Source organism: Artemia sp. Qi Xiang Cuo, chromosome 15, assembly GCF_049724085.1.
Source record: "Artemia sp. Qi Xiang Cuo chromosome 15, ASM4972408v1, whole genome shotgun sequence".
Taxonomy (NCBI): Eukaryota; Metazoa; Arthropoda; class Branchiopoda; order Anostraca; family Artemiidae; genus Artemia; species Artemia sp. Qi Xiang Cuo.
This window is the reverse complement of record NC_142808.1, coordinates 63,287,478-63,308,570: the sequence shown is the minus strand read 5'-3', so window position 1 is coordinate 63,308,570 and position 21,093 is coordinate 63,287,478. Positions and strand designations below refer to the sequence as shown.

Below are 21,093 nucleotides of genomic sequence, written 5' to 3'. Positions count from 1 at the left end.
TAGCTCACTCGATTCAGCTCAGCACGTTCTATAGATTACTTGCGTGTTTCCCATATGAGACCCAGGACCAACGATGCTTGGAAGTTTTCACTTCTTTTCTAAATTCATTTTGTTCCATTTTCTCACTACTGCATTCCCCAAGAGATTTGAATCTCGGCAGTTGGCGGCGGCCAGCCTGTATCTGCCGTTAGCCAGTTGAGAAAAAAAAATATGGTAGCACACTCTAATATAATTATTTCCCTGTTTCTCAAATCCCCTACCCATTTATAGTTTCATTGCAAAGAGTAAGGGTAACTTACAAGGATTGAAACTGGCACTAATGTCGACAAAAAAGAACCCTCAACGCTGTCTAGCGTTTGGAGACACTTGACATTTATTCAGTGTAATATTTGATTCAATTTAAATATTTGAATTATTTAATTCAATAATATTTAATTCAATTTGTCTATTTGGTAAATTAGTGTAGTAATAAGTGTCTAATCTCAATTCTTGACAGAAAAACGATTACAGAACTTGAAAAAATGTCGTTTCGCTAAGCGCTAGATGGCGTTAACGGTTGTTTTCTCCGACACTAGCACCCCTTTCCACTCTTATAAGTTACCCTTTGGGTTCATCTTTCAGAATAGTCATCTGTTTTGAATCATCTCTATTCAGATCTGTTCTAAATTCTCCTCTATTGATGCTTAAAATTCATTTCATTCATCAATTCTGTCTTTTTTTTATATTTGGAAAAAGGTGATAATTTAAGTAATATGCTATTTTCTTTCTTAGGCAAGAGATAGACTATCTGGGAAATCAGAGGAAGGTGTGGCATATCAACGGCGGTTCAGTGAAAAGGGTGATTCTCGAAAACAGCTCGATGAAGCTCTTGACAAACTTACTGCACCTTTCAACTCAACCCGAATTACTCCAGAGGAGATGCTGACTGCTACTACATTTCCTTCCAAAGAAACTATCAAATCTGGGTATTTATATAGATTTTTGTCATTGCAAACTAGTATAAAAGTGTAAAAGACGTTCTTTTTTGAAAATTTTCGTTTTAAATCCCATATTTTTGGTTCTAAATCCCCTGTACGTGTCCGATTTCAATTGTATTTTTTTTTACTGGGTTAAATGCAAGCGCGAACCACCAAAAGTCGAAACCAAACGCTTTTGGAAGATCCTCAAAGGTGAATCACTGTGTATGCCTTCTTTCCCCTTTGGATGTGCCTGACAGTTTCATAATTATGTCAAAATCCTGGAGAGTGGGGGGAAAGTTGGAGCCAATAATACTAAATCAAGTGGAAATGACAGTTAAAACTGATAATTGAGCCATATTCTACCATAAAGGGGAAGATATCCTGAAGAAAACTAACCCGTTTCTTGGATGCTTGAATCATGCAGGCTTATCTTAGTTTTGACAAGATTTTTGAAGAAACTAAATTTCAGCTGGGAGGGCAAACGGGAGTCGGGGGGCAAACTGAGGCTTGGGACAGGAAGTCTCCACCCTGCCCCATAGCAAATTACGCCCCTGGTGCCAGAATTTTACTTTATTTTATATGAGCACCCGTTGACCTGTTTAATGTAATAGACATAACGTATTTACGTTTAAGATTTATAACGTATTGCTTTATAATATCACGCAGCTTAACGTATTTGTGTCCAGGTGTGTCTTAACGAAAAACTGCCAATCGGGAATATTCAATGGAAACCAAAGCTGGCATGTAGGACTGTCTTGTGCAAACTGTCAACTGAAAAAGCAAATTATTTGGAAATTGACCCAAGATTTTAACACAAATTAATTAATCTTTTAATTAAGATAAATTAAGCTTAAAATTAGGTTAAACTTCCATCGTCCTAGTCTGTTTTTCAACAATCTGGCGTTAGTGTTTGTGCCTCAGTTTATAATTCAGCAAGCTTTTCAAGAATATTGTTCATTTTTGACGTTGCCAGTTCAGAAAATAACAAAAAAAGGGTAATTCAAAGGTGTCGGTTCTCACTAAAATAGGGCCTTGGATGGCTGGTGGTTAGTGCTCCTTTGGACCCCAACCCGGGGTAGTAGCTTTCAAATCTTGGGACGCTAAGGTATCTAAGGACGGAGAGGAGCTTGATGATTCCAGTATCCGTTAGAAGCCATTAAGCGAATCAAACAGCTCGTGGTAACGAACTGTAAGTAAGGGCGACCCGGCTCAATAGTAACCAAAACTCAAAAACGGAGTTTGATACCAGTAGATATATCAAAAGAATAAAATTTTTATGCTTATTTCAAATATGTAAGTTTGATTAAGTTTAATCTCACCCAAAGGCCGTACCCAGGATTTTTTTCCGAGGGGGTTTTACTCCGAAAAAAAAATTCTCGAGGGGTGGGGGCTAACACAAAAAAAACCCAGAAAAACCGCTTACAAAATTTGTTTTTATCCATTTTTGTTACGTTTTTACGTGTCAGACAAATTTTTTTTTTTGGGGGGGGGTTCAAAACCCCCTAGCCCCCCTTCTGGGTATGGGCTTGATTTCACCAATCAAATGTTAAGAGCCTAAGAAAATTTGCTTGATTTTCGAAAAAAGGGGAGAAAACCTCCAAAAGTCATAGAATATTAATGAAATTCACACCATCAGATTTAGCCTATCAGAGAGCCTTAATGTAGAGGTTTCAAGTTGCTATCTGAAAAAATGGGGAATTTTGTATTTTTTGCCAGAAGAAAGATCACGGATGCGTGTATTTGTTGTTTTTTTTTTCTTCCAAGGGGTAATCATATCGAACGAGTGGTCCAAGAATATCGTGAGAGGGCTCATACAAACGGAAATTGAAAGTTCTAATGCTCTTTTTAAGTGACCAAAAACATTGGAGGGCAGCTAGGCCCCCTCCCACATCCTTTCTTTTTCTTAAAATGGTCTGATCAAAATTTGAGATAGTCATTTTGTTCAGCATAGTTAAAAGACCGAATAGCTATGCCTTTAGAGATATCATGACCCCCCACAGCCCGTGGGGAAGGGTCTTTAAGCTGCAAAATGTGCATATTGTTTACGTATTTTTTTATTATTGGGAAGTATGCATACATTTTTCGAGGGGCGGGGGACGAATTTTCCGCTGGTGGGATTTTCCATGGGGATAGTTTTTCATTGTCCAAAATTTTTATACAAAATATTTATTATGTCTGGCTTTCTCATTGCCGACTCAATTTTATGCTTGGAGATGTTAAGGGTAATCGTGCGGGGTAAATTTACATCAGGATTGAATTTTCTAGAAAGAAAATCCGTGGGGAGGAGGGATTTATCCGTGGTGTAGCCAGATATCCTGGAAGTACTTAACAAATGGTCAGAAATTGAATAAAAACATAATTTTTTCAACTGAAAATAAAGAGCAATATTAGAACTTAAAACGAACATAAATTATTACGTATATGAAGGGGGGTGCTCCTCCTCAACACTTCGCTCTTTACGCTAAAGCATGGATTCTGTCCCAATTCTTTAAGAAAGGCTCTCAAACAGTGTTCAATTAATTAGAACAATAAGAAGCTTTTTTCTAAAAGTACTAAAAAACTGTAGCGTAAAGACCGAGGTCTTGAGGAGGAAGTAACCCCTTTCGTATACGTAATAATTTCTGTTTGGTTTTAAGTTTTAATGTTGCTCGTTACTTTCAGGTGAAAAATCTTTATTTTATTTAATAACATGGTATAAATCGTGTAGAAAATCAAAATCTCCCTGTATATAACAATAAAAAAATTTAAATAACATTATTAATAACAATTTTAGATAACAATTAAAACAATTAAAGATACTATGTAGTAAAACTAGACTTTTAATTCTTATGACTTCTTATTATTGGCTCTTGGCGGTAATAAAGAGCATGGAGGTAATAAAGCATTTAATAGGTAATAAAGAATGTAATAAAGCATGTACGTAATAGAGCATGAAGGTAATATTCTATTCATCTATTCATTTTCTATTCATAGTACTGACTTCTGCTTTCTTAGTGCAACGGTTTTAGCAAGCATTAGCCAAGAACATATAGCCAAATCTTGAATTCATTCTATATATGCTTACTTCAACACTCTTGTTCATAGCAGCCTAACGAATAAGATCTGAAACACCGTATTGTTAACTTGTTTAATAGTAAAATTTAATATTATGCTATCGAATACTATATATTATATATTCTATTATAAAATCTGTCTGAAAAATATTTCTTTCTGGAATAGCTTTTACTGCGGCTGATAAATCATCTCCCGTCACTCAATAGTCAACTGGTAATTTTTTGAAGAGTAATTTTAAAGACATGAAAACAAAATTGGACTAAAAAAAAGAAAAATTCTGAAAAATTTGACTTAAATAAGGAAAAGATGTTAAAAAGCAAAAAAAGAATTGAGAACTGGACTCAAAAAATACTTCTTTCTGGAAGTTTTTACAGTGGCTAATAAATCATCTTCTATCTACAAATAATCAACTAATAAATTTTTATAAAATAATTTTGAAGCCATGAAAACAAAATTGGATTATAAAAGTAAAAAAAAAAATAACAAAAAAAATTAGGCTCAAAAAAGAAAAAAATAGGGAATTGGACTCCGAAAAATACTCTTTTCTGGAAGTTTTTATAATGGCAAATAAATTATATATCAATAAATAATCAACAAGTAAATTTTTATGCCAATAATTTTGAAGCCATGAAAATAAAATTGGATTCTAAAAAAAAAACTATATCAAACAAAACTAGACTCAAAACAGGAAAAAAAATTTATCAAAAATGAAAATAAAATAGGTAATTGGACTGAAAAACACTTTTATATGGACTAGTTTTTACAGTGGCTGATAATTCATCTTCTATCACTTAATAATAAACTAGTAAATTTAAAAAAAATAATTTTGAAGCCATGAAAACAAAAAACAAAATACCAAACAAAATATGCTCAAAAAAGGAAAAAAAATTGAAAAATTCGACTCCAATAAATACTTCTCTCTGGAATAGTTTTTACAGTGGCAAATAGATCATCTTCTATCAATCAATAATCAACTAGTAAATTTTTACAGAATAATTTTGAAGTTATGAAAACAAAATTGGATTCTAAAAAGGAACAAAATATCCAACAAAGTTGGACTAAAATAGGAAAAAAATATATAAGAAAAGGAAAAAAGTTGGGAATTAGACTAAGAAAAATACTTATTTCTGGAATATTCTTTACATTGGCAGATAAATCATCTTCTATCATTTAATAATGAACTGGTAAATTTTTGCAGAATAATTTTGAAGCCATGAAAACAAAATTTGATTCAAAAAAGGAAAAAAATACCAAAAAAAGGCAAAAAAATCAAATTATATAAAAAAGGAAAATAATTGGGAATTGAACTTCTCTCTGGAATAGTTTTTACCGTGGCTAATAAATCGTTTTCTCCAGGATAATTTTGAAGCCATGAAAACAAAATTGGAATTCTTAAAAGGAAAAAAAATATCATACAAAATTGGACTCGAAAACGAAAAAAATATCAGAAAAGGAAAAAAATTGGGAATTGGACTCTGAAAAATGCTTCTTTCTAGAATATTTTTACAGTTGGTGATAAATCATCTTCTATCTCTTAATAATTAACTGGTAAGTTTTTACAGAATAATTTTGAAACTATGAAAACAAAATTGCAAAAAGGAACAAAAACATCAAAAAGGAAAAAAAATTAGGGATTGGACTCAGAAAAATGCTTTTCTGATAAATCATCTTTTGTCGCCCAAAAATCAACCGGTAGCAGATCTGGTTAAGTCACTTGTAAAATAGAAGTTGTATCATACAGTTGTAAAACAGAAGTTGTAAAAAAGAAGTTGTATAGTTTTAAAATAAATAGTTGTAACGTAGAAGTTGTGTTATTCAGTTGTTAAATAAAAGCTGGAGATTAAGATTGAGTCGTAAAACAGATATAAATGTCTTCCAAACTTGCAAATCAAAATGATTTAATATTAAGAATGTCCATTATTTATTTCAGAATTCAAGAGCCAGGTGAAAGTCGAGACTATTTCGAAGAAGCTGTCCATAAGTTAACAGCTGTCTATGGTAGCTCAGCCGGCCAAGCGGATGATATTCAACATATTGTTGATGAAGAGTTCCATACAACGCATGGCAAACCTCCAGCTGAGATTCCAGAGGCCCGTAATCGGACACCTTTGGATGACGCTCTGGACAGTTTACAAAGTTAGTTCATATAAGACCCTATTATCCTTAACTTCCTGTCCCTTCAATTTGTTTTATTTTCCTGGAAGGCGATCCATTCCAGTTTCACTGGAAATAACTGGAACTGGAATAACTGGAAGGGATCTTCAGATTCCTGGAAGGCGCTTAACTTGGTAAATAAAGCTTTTAGGAATAAATTTAGAGCAAAAATACTGCTTCGGGAAATTATCTTCTAGCTCATAAAAAAAAAGAATTATCACATAAAAAGAACTTGTACCTTAACTATTCAAGCTAGAATTGTGAAATTTTTGCAAAATAATTTTGAAACCGTTAAAACAAAGTTGAACTCAAAAAAAGAAAAACAATCAAAAAAGAAAAAAAAATGAGAATTGGACTCCAAGACAACAAATATATGAGATCGAAAAGCTTAAGCTATTGACTCAAGTGAGCAAACCAAGCTGAGGGAGAAGAAGTCAGGCTGTATTCCCGAGGGCTGAAGGCCCTAGGGAGTGGAGCAAAATCATATTAAAGCTGGCTAAGTCCGATCTTTGGCTGGTCTATTACAAATTTGAATTGAAACAAATTTTGTTTATTCTTGTTTTTCTTTTATAATTGTAAACTTATGCAAATTCTAAGTGAAATCACTTTGCCAGGCCTTAAATACTCCGTTCTTTGCTTCAAAATTTCCAATTTTCTAATTCAAAATTTGTTTTTTCTGCTTAAAAAAAAAACTTGTTCACCCCCTTGGACGAGTAACTCTTTTTGTCCCAAAAACTTAAACTCATCTTTTTAGCTACAATTATTGATATAAGAGTGAAATATTTTAAATGCTTTGCCAGTAAAATTAATCATGATTATCATGATTAGTCATCTCTGTTCTCATGATCGAAAAATAGCTTAATTTTGCTCAGTGTACAATTTTTGGTTTTCGTTTTATTTTTTTTTTCCCCCTTTTTTTCCCTTATGTTGTGCTCGGTCATTTAGGGGCTCTGCGCTCTTTTTTGTTTTGACAAGTTGTAAACATGGGCGTACGTAGCCTCTTGTCTAGGGGGGGGGGCAGCCGATTATGTGATAAAGAGAGGGGAGAGGAAGCTGAAGTTATATTGTCAGTTCACAAAACCTTACATTGCCAGCAAGTTCTATCATACCTATGAAATCTTTATTAATAAGTAATCATCAAAAATCCTCAATAAGCTTCAGCATTAATCTTCCTGGATTAGAGCTAAATCTTTCCAAGATATTATAGATAATTGCTTCTTGTTTTACTTTTATTCTGTCATTTCGGCTGTTTATTCCCAACTTTTTCAACCATCTTTCTTTTATCAACTGCTTTTTTAGCAATCTACCTTTTTTTCAACTGCTTTTTTAACCTTCTGCTTTTTCAACCATCTGCTTTTTCAGCTATATTTAGCATAAATTTGAAGTTGTAGGGGGCAGCAGCTCCCCTGCCCCCCCCCCCCCTCCGTACGCCCATGGTTATAAATAAATTGAATTGTCATTTCATTAACATTTCGATTCTTTCGATATGAACCAGTTGATTCTTCATTTTATTTTCTTTTTACCGTTCCAAGGTAGTTTCCATCATCTTTTTCTTCCTCCAAATTTTATCCTTCATCTTTGTATTTCAGTAAGTGGCTGAACTCCGCTTTTAGTAAATCTTCAATGTGAGCAGTGCTCTGTTGCGTCCTGGCACATAATTGTTTCTGTATTTTTCACTTGTATAAATACATACTATCTTTAGCTGTGACTTATATGAGTGATACACATTGATATTTTAGATAATATCAGCTCGTTGATCTGAAATTGCAACTTATCTGAATGTCAGAAAATTCAGTTTATTCAGAAAATTCAGTTTATTGAATATGAAATTTCTGCTTAAAACATATGTCTGGCTTCAAGAAAAATTCCACATGAAAATGAGTGAAATTGAAATTATAAATATAGAATTTTTAATGTTTTAAGAATTTCTGAGTCATTTTCTTTGTCTTGGATGCTGACACTATCAGAGGTAATATCTTAGCGATACCTTAGCAAAAGCCATGTGCATATCATGTATTTTTTTTCCTGCCACTTTTGATAATATGGGTTGTCATGAAAACTTGAGTGAGTTCATTCAAACAGATAAAACAAAAAATCGTAAAGAAGAGATAAACGAGGACAAAAACAGCCTGTGAAAAACAGAAGAAAAAATTATGCAAATATTTCAGTTGAAACCGTAACTCAAATGTCCTCAGTGCAGAATAATAAAAAAAAAATGAAGATTAAAGTGCAATTTTTTACATTTATTTATTAATGTTTTTTTTAATACATTGTTTTTATTATTCTGTACTGAGGGTTCAGTGGAGGTCTCAGCCGAAATATTTTTATGTATTTTTCTGTATTTTCTGTATTACATTGTTTTTATTATTCTATACTGAGGGTTCAGTGGAGGTCTCAGCCGAACATTTTTTTTCTGTTTTTCACTGGCTGTTATTGTCCTCGTTTCTCTCTTCTTTTCAATTTTTTTTTGTCTTGTCATGATTAGCCAGTGTGGTCTCAGAAATTATTCAACCAGATATTAAGGCTTTCCTGCCTTTTTTGAAGTGGCAGGTAGCCCCCCATGGTCTTTTCGGTGCCAATCCCTTCAGAAGTCCTCCCATGATATCGAATCAAAATTTTGAGATAAAAATTGAATGAACTCGAAAATGAGATGAACTTGAATGTGTGCTTGAGATGAAGTATTTGCATTTTAAAGACAACAAAATGGAACTTCTGTTATAAATGACCTTGACATGACCTTGACATAAATGACATTGACATGTTTTATATTTTATATTGTATTATATTATATTTATATTGTATGTTTTATACCTTGCCATGCATTTATAAAACAAATAAATCAACAGTTGCAACAAGGTAGGATATGAAAAAGCTCTTAACAGAGTGGTATGTGAAAACAATAGTATATATAAGAATACCTAAAGGGTGGGGGTTGGGTCGTCTTTAGCCTGCTAGAGGAGGAAAACTGTGGATTTTTTACCTAACTTAAATAAAAATATCCCTCCCTCAAATTTTGTAACAGGGATGCAATTTAAAAGTTAGGCACAAAACTAGAGCTAATCGAACATTTTGACTCAAAATACAAGTCTTACTTAAGATTTTAGTTACAATTCAACATTTTAGTTCAACTGACAAAGTAAAAGAATTTAAAAGTATTTCTAAAATTAACCAATACTGAAACTGCATGAAAAAAATAAATGGAAGTTAACTTGAAAAATTCCCCCCCCCCCCCAAAAAAAGGTTTTTTTCGAAGAAAGCAAAGAATGATATCGAAAGTCAAAGCGAACAAAAAAAAAGTCATGCAATGTGTCAAACTTAAAACAAACGAGAGATTGCTGTTGTCGATGAACTGAAATTCAAATTAAAATGAATAAAAAATGGATAATTAAAATGAGCAGAATTAAAATGAATAACTACATCATAGGCAGCGCAGTGGCGCTGCCCAAGTAAAGAACGATGTTGGCACAATGTATTATTTTTTTTTCTTTAGACCTGGGCACTTCGTATCGAAGGAGTTGTCGTAGAAACTTCGAAAAGGGCTCATTCGATTGGAAATTGGAGTGGTTTGTGCCCTTTTTAATAGTCAAAAGTGAGTGGAAGGTAGCTAACAATCTATCCACGCCCACCATTTCCCCAAACACATCCAATAAAAAATTTGAGACAGCCATTTTGTTCAGCGTAGTTGATTTCCAGATAAAAATTATGTTTTTGAGGAGGACTCTCCCCCAGAGCACTCAGGGCAAGGGCTCTAATTTATGTCCTGGGGGCATATAAGGTTTTTAAAGAAAGTGTTGCCGTAGAACCTTCAAAAAAGCTCGTTCGATTGAAAATTCAAAGGGCTAGTGCCATTTTCAATAGTCAAAAGTGATTGGAGGGCAACTAACACCCCTTTCATGCCCACCTTTTCCCAAAACGCATCCAATCAACATTTTGAGACAGCCATTTTGTTCAACGTAGTTGAGAGTTCTTGAAATTAGGTCTTTGAGGATGACAACCCCCCACAGTCCTCAAGGCAAGGGTTGTAAGTTTATGCCCTGGGGACATATAAGATTTTTTTTTATAGAAACTTCAAAAAGGGCTCATTTGATTGGAAATTGAAATAGCTTGTGCCTTTTTTAATAGTCGAAAGTGATTGGAAGGCAGCTAACACTCCTTCCACGCCCACCATTTCCCCCAACACATCCAATAAAAATTTTAAAATAGCCATTTTGTTCAAAGTAGTTGAAAGGTCCGGAAATTATATCTAAGAAGCTGACGCTCTCCCTACCGTCCTCAGGTTAAGGGTTGTAAGTTATAACTTGTCTGCATTATAAGTCTTCTCTTGACTGCCTTGTTAATAAGATTTTAAAAAAGGCTCATTCGAATGACAATTCAAAGGGTTGGTGCCTTTTTTTATAGTCGAATGGGATTGGCGGGCAACTAACCCCTCGCTTACGCCCACCATTTCCCCAAACACATTCAATCAAAATTTTTAGATAGCCATTTTGTTCGACGCAATTAATAATTTTAGAAATTAGGTATTTGAGGATGATAGCCCCCTCAAATTCCTCGGGGCAAGGGTTGTGAGTTCTGCCCTGAGGACACAAGGATTTTATAGATAGTGATGTTATAGAAACTTCAAAAAGGGCTCATTCAAATGTAAATTAGTTAGGCTTGTGCCCTTTTTAATAGTCGAAAGTGATTGGAGGATAACTAACACCCCTCTCACACCCACCATTTCCCCACACACATCCAATCAGAATTTTGAGATGGCCATTTTGTTTGACGTAGTTAAAAAGTCTTGAAATTATGTCTTTGAGGATGACACTCCCCCTTTCAGCCTTCAGGGCAGGGGTTGTAAGTTATGCCCTGGGGCATATAAGGTCTTATAGAAAGCGCTGTTGCAGAAACTTCAAAAAGGGCTCATTAGATTGGAAATTTAAAGGGCTAGTGCCCTTTTTAATACTCGGAAGTGCAGAAATTATCATGAGAAGGGCTCAAAACCTCTATGCCTTCCCAAGGCCGGAACATAATTTACTCTTTACTGAAAAAATATAAATGCTTTTACTTTTATAACTTTAATAAATCAAATAATATTACCATTTTGATTACTAAATATCAGTATATGTGTATTTAACTGACAATGCACATTAAATTGTATTTGTTTTTTTTTTGTAAATTGCAAATTATGCTCTGGCCTTGGGAAGGCTTAGGGGTTTTGAGCCCAACTCATGTTTATTTCTGCGACTCGGTTATTTATTGTAATTTCTTTTCGTTTTGGGTTTCATTTATTTATCGATGCTGATTTGTGGTAATTTCACGCTTGGTAGATGTTTTGATCTTATTTTTGCTCAATTTCGGTTTAATGGAGTTCTTCACTTTTCTTTGAAAAACTTATTTTGTGGAAAAAGTTTTTTTAATTAATCAAACATAAAGACAATAGGTGCTAGCACTTAAATTCCAGAAATTCGTTTGCGTCTTATTCAACACAAAATATGGTTTTAAATAATTTTTCTGTATAACATCGAAAAATGCCAAATTGCTGAGACTTTCTTGAATTAAAATCATTATATTTTAATTAATCTAATCTCATTCTTCAAACATGCCTTGTGTCTGCATCCATAATTTCTTCATATTAAATAAATCCCTTTCAAATAATCAGAAAACCAATAACTAAATTATTAATTGATTTTAACAATTAAACTATTATTTCATAAAAAAAAGAAAAAGATTGCTTCAAAATTATGAATGCTTATTTTAAAAGTTTTATTTTAGCTTCAATTTTCTATATGTTTGAATGAAACGGAGAAAAAATATGAAAAAGTTGTGACAAAAATTGTACTTTTAAAATAGTAAATCCAAAGTGAAAGTCACAAAAGTGATATCTCTAAGATTTTTTTCTTATAAGTTTTTGAGCCTTTCTGAAGTATTGAGAGGGGAAGGAGTAGCTCCACTCTTATTCGAGGTCGTTTTAATGAGTATACTTTGATTGTATTATATCTTGTTTTTTTGGGTTGCTGATGTTTTAACAAATAAAACAGACTGATCGAAATAAAAATGGTTTATAATATAGGACAATGATGTGCTGGCCCTTATGGCCGCATCCAGGTCATGGTAGCCCTCAAGGCCGCATCCAGGTGATGGTAGCCCTCAAGGCCGCATTCAGGTGGTGGTAGCCCTCAAGGCCGCATCCAGTAGGAGGGTTAAGAGGTTTGAATCCTCCCCTTAAATGTTTGTGCAACTCGTAAAAACGTGGCAAAAATGCATATAAACAAATTCTTGATGTGTTTTTTAAAGTTTTTCGTACCCCCCCCCACCAGAAGAAATTGTCTCCTTCCTTTAAAAAAATCCTGTATGTGGCCCAGGTTGCCCTGCTTTTACTTTTGTTAATTTGGGTTTTATTTTGACTATTCATATTAACTTCTGTTAGTTTTGGTTATATTTTTTCTTTCACAGTAATTTCTTTCTGCTTGAAGTATAAATTATTGGATGGCATAATTTTTATCTGTTTCAGGTTTTGATATGACCCTATTTTTTTGACAATCTTATTTTCTAGAAACACCCTAAATAATTAAAAAAATTCTATTTTAGATAAGCTACATAAAGGCCTGCACGTTGAAGACTTTCCCCGCTACCACTGGCCCGAAGTTCCTCAAGAGCAGAGGCCAAAAGAGGGAGAAGCTCACCCCATAACTGATGCAGTCAAAGACTTGATGGCCAAAAGCAAACATATGGCTGGACAAGGATTGGAAAAAAGCAAGGGAATAGCAGAACAAGGAGTGGAAAAAGGGAAAGAACTAACCGGATCTGCAACTGAAAAAGGAAAAGATTTAGCTGAGTCTGCTCTTGAAAAGGGGAGAGAGGTCACTGGATCTGCTATTGAAAAGGGGAAAGAGGTCACTGGATCTGCTATTGAAAAGGGGAAAGAGGTCACTGGATCTGCTATTGAAAAGGGGAAAGAGGTCACTGGATCTGCTATTGAAAAAGGGAAAGAGGTCACTGGATCTGCTGTTGAAAAGGGGAAAGAGATGAGTGGATCTGCCGTTGAAAAGGGGAAAGAAGTCACTGGATCTGCTATTGAAAAGAGTAAAGAGGTCACTGGATCTGCTATTGAAAAGGGGAAAGAGTTCACTGGGTCTGCTATTGAAAAAGGGAAAGATGTCACTAAATCTGCTGTTGAAAAGGGGAAAGAGATGAGTGGATCTGCCGTTGAAAAGGGAAAAGAGATGCTTCCGGATGTAGAGTTTGCAGGTAATATTCTGTTATTAAAGATAGGTTGTGAGTTTGCTTTATCTAAAGACTGTGCATTAGATCTTTTGATTATTGGAGTCCTCTTTAACTGATATTTGACTTGATCATGGGTATTTTTTCAACTATCAATCTTTTTCATATAACCTTATAACATATACTTCATGCACAGTCAAATGCACCAAGGACATTAAAATGAAAAAATGTTTTCTCCCTGGACCAACCTTGTGTTTATTCATACCTAAGAAACACTAAGAATTTTCATTTGGTTGTTTAGAATCATGAAGTTTTAGGGCAATGCCATGATTTCGTCAGTTTTCTCGCAGTGAACCATGAAAATAAATAAGCATAACAGATCCGTTAAATTTGATAATGATTTTATCAGTGAAAACCTCAAAAATTCACAATCTATTAATTCTCAAGAAAAATAAACCTGCAAATTTAGCTTATTTTTTGCTAATCTTTTGCTAATTTTCACATCGTTTCCGTTTTTAAATTTGGCACCCGCTCTTATAAAAAACTTCATAATTCCAATATAGAGGTGTTTTCATTAAAAATTGAATTTCCAGTTTCCTGAATTCTTAGACACACCTGGTTGGACAAGTTTCCACTGAACCAATTCAAAAAATCAAACTTCCCTTTCACTTTTTTCAGTATCTCAGGAACCAATATTCGGAATTGGTTGGAGAAGTCAATATTCTTTAATGATTGTAAATTCTTTATTGTTTTTGTTATCCAAAGATTATTGCGTTTTAATAAGTAAGACCTCGTAACGAAAAAAATGTCTTCGTTAATAAAAAGTCCAAATTGTTATTCTAGTTCTTCGGGAAAAAAATAACTTTTTATTTGCATTTCCTTTGCACAATTGTTCTTTGAGCTGACCACATTTGTGGCTCTTTAAATTGCTCTCAAGAAAGTACTGGTCACATTTTAAGTTTGCCAAGATCAATTAATCCCCCAGAAGAGATGGGGGCTTGAGGATGGAAGTTTCCTTCACATATAATATGAATTTCGACCCTTCCTCAACTTTCTTGACTTTACTTTCACTATCATATGAAAACAAAAGGAATGTAAAGAAAGTGGAGAAAGCATTAAAATATGAACTAAGGAGGTGTGAAGTAGAGGCCATGGATAAAATTGCCGAGGATCTGGAAGATGCAGCTAGACAGCATAATAGTAAAATATTGTACTGACATGTTAAAAAATTGAGAGGGAGTAGTCAATGCGGACTTGGCCCAGTTAAAGATAAGAATGGGGCCGCAATTAGCGATAAGGAAAAAACTAAAGAGAGATGGGCCGAACATTTTGGGAATTTGCTTAAGTTGAAGGAAAGAGTTGAAGGAAAAAACATAGAGGAAAATAAAAAAGTTTGTGATACCTTGGATGTGAAGGAAGATTTTTTTTTTGTGAGGAGGAATTAGCGACAGTACTAAAAGGACTAAAGAATAATAAGGCTCGTGGTGCTGATAGGGTGGTAAATGAGTTTCTTAAATATGGTGGCTCTGAGGTTAGAAATATGTTACTGAAGATTATGAAAATGATTTTTTAAAAAGAGGAACTACCTAATAATTTTAGGAAAACTTCAATCGAACCAATTTAAAAGAAAGGAGACAAAAGTGAGTGTGGTAATTATCAAGGGATTAGGCTAGTCTCCGTAGGTAGTAAATTACTGAGTAATATGATACTTTCTAGACTGAGAGATGCGGTAGACAAAGTTTTAAGAGAAGTACAATGCGGTTTTAGAATAGGCAGAGGATATGGCAACCAAATTTTCACTTTTAACTTAATAATTGAAAAATGCCTAAGTTGTCAAACAGTTCTAGTTTTCAGTTTTATAGAATATATGCAGGTGTTCGATTCTGTTGATAGATGACCTTAAGCAAAGGTTTTATCCTTGTATGGTATACCGGACAAATACATTAAAGTGACTAGTGCTATGTACGAGAATAACACTGCTGCGGTTAAGGTAGGAAATGAGGTTAGCAGCTGGTTTTGTATTAAATCAGGATTTAAGCAGGGTTGTGTTCTATTCCCCTTTATAAGGATTATTTTGATGAATTTTGTTTCAAGAAGCACAAGAAATGTAATGGGAGACCATGCAATTAAATGGGAAGGAAGAAGCTTCTTAAAATTACATTTTGATGAGGAATCAAGTATCCTAGATGAAAGTGTGATCAAAATCAATGAAGTTTTAAAGGTTTTGCGAGTTCAGGGTGCTAGAATAGGTTTAAAAATTAATATTAAGAAGACTAAGTCACTAAGGTTAGGAATGAGTGATGATGAAAAGGTGATGTTGGGTAATGAATAGATCGATCAAGTGGACAGCTTCACTTACCTTGGTAGTATTATTAGATAAAGATGGTGGGAGCTGTGAAGATGTCAAAAGTAGAATAGCCAAGGCTCAGGGTGTTTTTTCACAGTTCTGAAAAGTCTGGAAGAATAGGAAGATAAGTCTGCAAACCAAGATTAGAATATTAGAAGCTACAGTGATGACAGTGGTCAAATACCGGCTGACTGACCGTATTTCAAACAATAGACTATACGAAAAATGTGGTTCAATACCGCTCTCTAGGGCTGTAATAAAGGAGAGGTTGAGGTGGCTAGGGAACGTTGTGCGGATGAAGGATGACAGATTGTCGAAGATTGTTCTTTTCAGCCTACCGTCTAGGGCTAAACGGAAAGCAGGTCGTCCTCGTCTGGGGTGGGAGGACGTCATAAAGAAACATTTAATGGAAATGGAACTTCAAGGGTTGGCGTAAAAAGGGAGACTTTGAATAGATTGGGATGGAGGAGGAGCGTGCATGGCTGTGTTGGCCTCAGGTGGCTAGGTGCTGCGGTGAGTTGTTAGTAGTAGTATTAGTTATTTAACGTAATAAACACAAATATTAACTATTATAGATATATATCATTACGCCAGGGATCAATTTAAGTTTTGCTAATGCATAGCAATTAACTACAAAAGAATTTCAAAAGGTACCCAAAATTTAAAAAAACTACGTAAACATCCATAGACGCATCCTGTACTAAATAAAAGACAATAATAAAAAAGACAATCGCCTTCTCCCAAAACGCCCCAGGCTAACAACCACCATCCAAATGCAACTCCATCCACCCACACCCCTTCGGCCCACTCCTCCCTTCAGCCATATAGCCCCCTCACATCCCCACGCTCTTTACACTAAAGTTTGAATTTTTTTCAAATTCTTTACGAGAGACTGATCAAACACAAGGGTAGTTGAATTAAGATGTATTTTTTAAGAGTTTTAAGAGTTTAGCGTAAAGAGCAAGTGCTGACAAATGGCAACTTCTCCTCATATACTGAACAATTTCTTGTCCGCTTTAAGCTCTTTGCTCCTTACTTTCAGTTGAAAAAATTTTCTTTTTTTTAATTTAATGACATAAAGTGGCTAAACATTCATTTGTAAAATTAGTTTTCAAAATAACATTTCCGCGATACTACGGAGGAAACTGTGGGGGGGGGGGGTCAGGTTGAAACTTTCAGAGAGTGTTTGGGGAGAGTGGACATTTAAATGTGACTTTGGGGGAGAGAGGGAGTGTAAACAGGCTTAATTTGCCTTGAAATTAACACTTAAGACAACGAAAATTGTATATAAGGTGAAACTAAGTAGAACACAGTCAATTATAACAATAATTTATTGTTACCCCTTGTCCATAACAGTGCTGCGTGGAAGGGAGTTTGAAAAAAAGTGAAAAGGACTCTGACAAAATTATGCACAGTTATCAACAGCTTTAACTTTCATGCACTCACTCAAAATATTACAAATTAGTGTGACACTTTACAACTTATGACAGTGGGCGCTTGATAGAAGAGGCATTAAGGAAAAACCGGCAATTGCATTACACTGGTCAGAAGACCTGCGTGACAGTTTTTCCATCTTTGGCAAATGTCCAAATACGCCATACCGTCAGGAGATGGGGTTATTACGAGTTCAAATAGGGATACTGAAGAAATACTTGCGAACCTTAAGATGAACGATCGGGGTTTGATTTTTGTTGGTGGCGGAGAAAAGTGTTAACAGGGATGTCAGAATCAACACATGGAATGCGGAAGACACATTATACAGCCAACCAAGGGTTCTCTTATCAAATTGGCCCTTTACACTTGCAAGAAGCCAATGGAAGTTCTATTTCGAGAAATCCGTTATAAGCTTTCTTATGGATACATTTAGTATTCCAAATGGAAAGCCTGAATACCTAAGTGAACTGAAGAATAGCCTATAGCTGAACTAACCTGGACTGTATCAGTGGAGGCGGTCTATGGTCCAAAAACAAAAAAAAACTCAGGTTTCAGAGTGGCAGCTGAGAGACCGATTTCATTCAGTCTGGAGCAAACAGCATCAATGGGGTTCTGTAGTGTATCAAATTATTAGCTAAAAGAATAACATATTGAAATTATATTCAATATGTAGGAAATTATTTTCTTAGAAAATTTTTCTTGTCAAAAATAGTTTTTATTTTGTTCACACATCTGAAAATGACACAATTCCTTCTAGGAATGACGAAATACCCAACTTAGTTTTAGCTAGTAATTTTTTGTTAAGTCAACCTCAGCACGCTGAGCAATCAAGCGTACGATCAAAGCTTACACTAGCTTCTCAAAAATTCTTTTCAAAATTCTAAAAACTCGGAAAAGTCCTGCGAAGTTTTTTTTTGCTAGTTTAGTAGATGGAGACTACCCAGAATGCTGGGTAGTGACCCGTCTAGTAGTGACATGTCTGAAAACAAATCTATGGCATTTCTCCGAGGAAGTCTTAAACAGCGCTGGCAAGCACCTCTAAAATGTTTTTCTTCTCGTTACACTCAAAACCATTTCCAATTTTTCACACTTATCTTCGCGGATGCCAAGGCGAAAGAAAATTTCATATTTTTACAGAGAAATAAAACAGAAGTTTGAACTCTTTGAAGAAACATTTATTTACTTCATAATTGAATTGTAAAAATATGTAAATTAATTTTCTTGTTCGGACTTTACTTAAGCTTGAAACGTGTCTCGAGTGAGGTTTTAAACCGTCCCCTTCCTCACGCCCCAAAAAAGTCTTTATAATTTCGATATCAGTTTTCTATGCTTTTACCAAATTAAAATACAAGAAAAAATCTACTGCGGCTTCTGTTAGCAGATTTGAACACAAACAGCTGAATATCATCTTGCGCCCGAGCCATATTATAGTCAGGTCGTCAGTAAAAATTTAAGATTTGTGATTGATTCTTCTTTGACCTTAACATCGTATTGCAGCTACAGAAGTGGAACATTGAAATTGCATAAATTTAAATGAAAAACGTTTAAAAATTTAAAATTTGTGATTGATTCTTCTTTGACCTTAACATCGTATTGCAGCTACAGTAGTGAAACATTGAAATTGCATAAATTTAAATGAAAAACGTTTAAAAATTTAAAATTTGTGATTGATTCTTCTTTGACCTTAACATCGTATTGCAGCTACAGAAGTGGAACATTGAAATTGCATAAATTTAAATGAAAAACGTTTAAAAATTTAAAATTTGTGGTTGATTCTTCTTTGACCTTAACATCGTATTGCAGCTACAGAAGTGGAACATTGAAATTGCATAAATTTAAATGAAAAACGTTTAAAAATTTAAAATTTGTGATTGATTCTTCTTTGACCTTAACATCGTATTGCAGCTACAGAAGTGGAACATTGAAATTGCATAAATTTAAATGAAAAACGTTTAAAAATTAAAAATTTGTGATTGATTCTTCTTTGACCTTAACATCGTATTGCAGCTACAGTAGTGAAACATTGAAATTGCATAAATTTAAATGAAAAACGTTTAAAAATTTAAAATTTGTGATTGATTCTTCTTTGACCTTAACATCGTATTGCAGCTACAGTAGTGAAACATTGAAATTGCATAAATTTAAATGAAAAACGTTTAAAAATTTAAAATTTGTGGTTGATTCTTCTTTGACTTTAACATCGTATTGCAGCTACAGAAGTGGAACATTGAAATTGCATAAATTTAAATGAAAAACGTTTAAAAATTTAAAATTTGTGGTTGATTCTTCTTTGACCTTAACATCGTATTGCAGCTACAGAAGTGGAACATTGAAATTGCATAAATTTAAATGAAAAACGTTTAAAAATTTAAAATTTGTGATTGATTCTTCTCTGACCTTAACATCGTATTACAGCTACAGAAGTGGAACATTGAAATTGCATAAATTTAAATGAAAAACGTTTAAAAATTTAAAATTTGTGATTGATTCTTCTTTGACCTTAACATCGTATTGCAGCTACAGAAGTGGAACATTGAAATTGCATAAATTTAAATGAAAAACGTTTAAAAATTTAAGATTTGTGATTGATTCTTCTTTGACCTTAACATCGTATTGCAGCTACAGAAGTGGAACATTGAAATTGCATAAATTTAAATGAAAAACGTTTAAAAATTTAAAATTTGTGATTGATTCTTCTTTGACCTGAACATCGTATTGCAGCTACAGAAGTGGAAGACTGAAATTGCATAAATTTAAATGAAAAACGTTTATCAACACAAATTTGTTGCCCGGTTTTTTTACTAATACTTTGTTTTTGTGTCTTTTAAGTGATGTAAACCGGCGTCTTCTACTTTGTAAGGTTTATTAATTTTTACAAAAGCCTACCTTCATCTCAATACGAAATTAGAATATAAAGTTAGGTACTAATTATTAGTTTACCGCCATTTCTCTTACAACCAATTAAAATGGTTCAAATGTTTTTAGCTTCAAATTCTTACGGTTTTTAGGGACTTGAACATCACAAGAAGTCGCGAGAATAGGTGCAGGCTGTGCATAAAAAGTTTCAACTGATATTTTAGTTTTCTACTAAAAGTATGTTTGTGTAAATCCTCAATCCGTGTTTAACTACTGCTACTGACAACTCACGCAGTACCAAGAGCCTGAGGCCAACACAGCTACGCACGCTCCTCTATCCCAATCTATTCAAAGCCTCCCTCTACAACCTCCCAGGAAGTTCTCATTTCCTTTAAATCTTTCTTTATGACTTCCTCCCACCCCAACCGTAGACAACCAGTCAGTAATAAATTGATACAAAAGTCTAAAAATTCTAAGAAATTCTGGATTCTCAAACATCTCAAAACTCCCACCGAAATTAAAATACTGAGCTTCAGGATAAATCTTGCAAAAATGAAGGCACTGACTTCAGTTTAGATCTCAGAGCACTTCTGCCAATTAAGGCTGAGAGCAAAGGGCGAGAAGAAACGTAGAAAGAACTATATAGTAAGAGTCATATAAAGGGAGTTAACAATTCAGTAATAAAACTAACCTTGGAAAAATAAGATTAAGTTCAAAAATTACAAATTAGGAAGCGTTTAAATAGTTTCCATATTGATTTGTTGCTAACACCAATCATGGTTGCAGCAGCAGCTGCAACCTAGTAAAGAGCGAACCACAGCCCATAGTAATCAAAAGTTGAAAAATGCGTTTTCAAAAAAAACGGTCTAGTGACAAAAAATTGCCATTTGAAATTGAATCAGGAATTGTAACTATTGCTTCGGTTATTCTCAGAAGTAAAAGTTTATTGGGAAAAGAAATTTATGGTGATTTCGAGAAAGTGCCTGAAACCCCTTGAGAATGGTGTCAAATCGAAATAAAAAGTATACCATTGGAATTAGCATGGTCGAAAACCTTGTGTTGGATAATTACAATCCCCCACCTTGA

The 21,093-nt window shown here is 34.1% G+C and overlaps 1 protein-coding gene across 4 annotated transcripts in view; it reads left to right on the top strand.

Moving 5' to 3' along the window:
- The window catches only part of LOC148943977 (uncharacterized), a 117,589-nt gene that overhangs the window by 39,717 nt on the left and 56,779 nt on the right, over window positions 1-21,093 (top strand). For all 4 annotated transcript variants that reach the window (XM_089101549.1, XM_089101551.1, XM_089101548.1 and 1 more), the window contains 3 exons: window positions 772-965; window positions 5,944-6,149; window positions 12,738-13,397. In XM_089101549.1, the coding sequence (XP_088957675.1) occupies window positions 772-965; window positions 5,944-6,149; window positions 12,738-13,397 (1,060 nt within the window). The remainder of the gene's footprint in view (window positions 1-771; window positions 966-5,943; window positions 6,150-12,737; window positions 13,398-21,093) is intronic.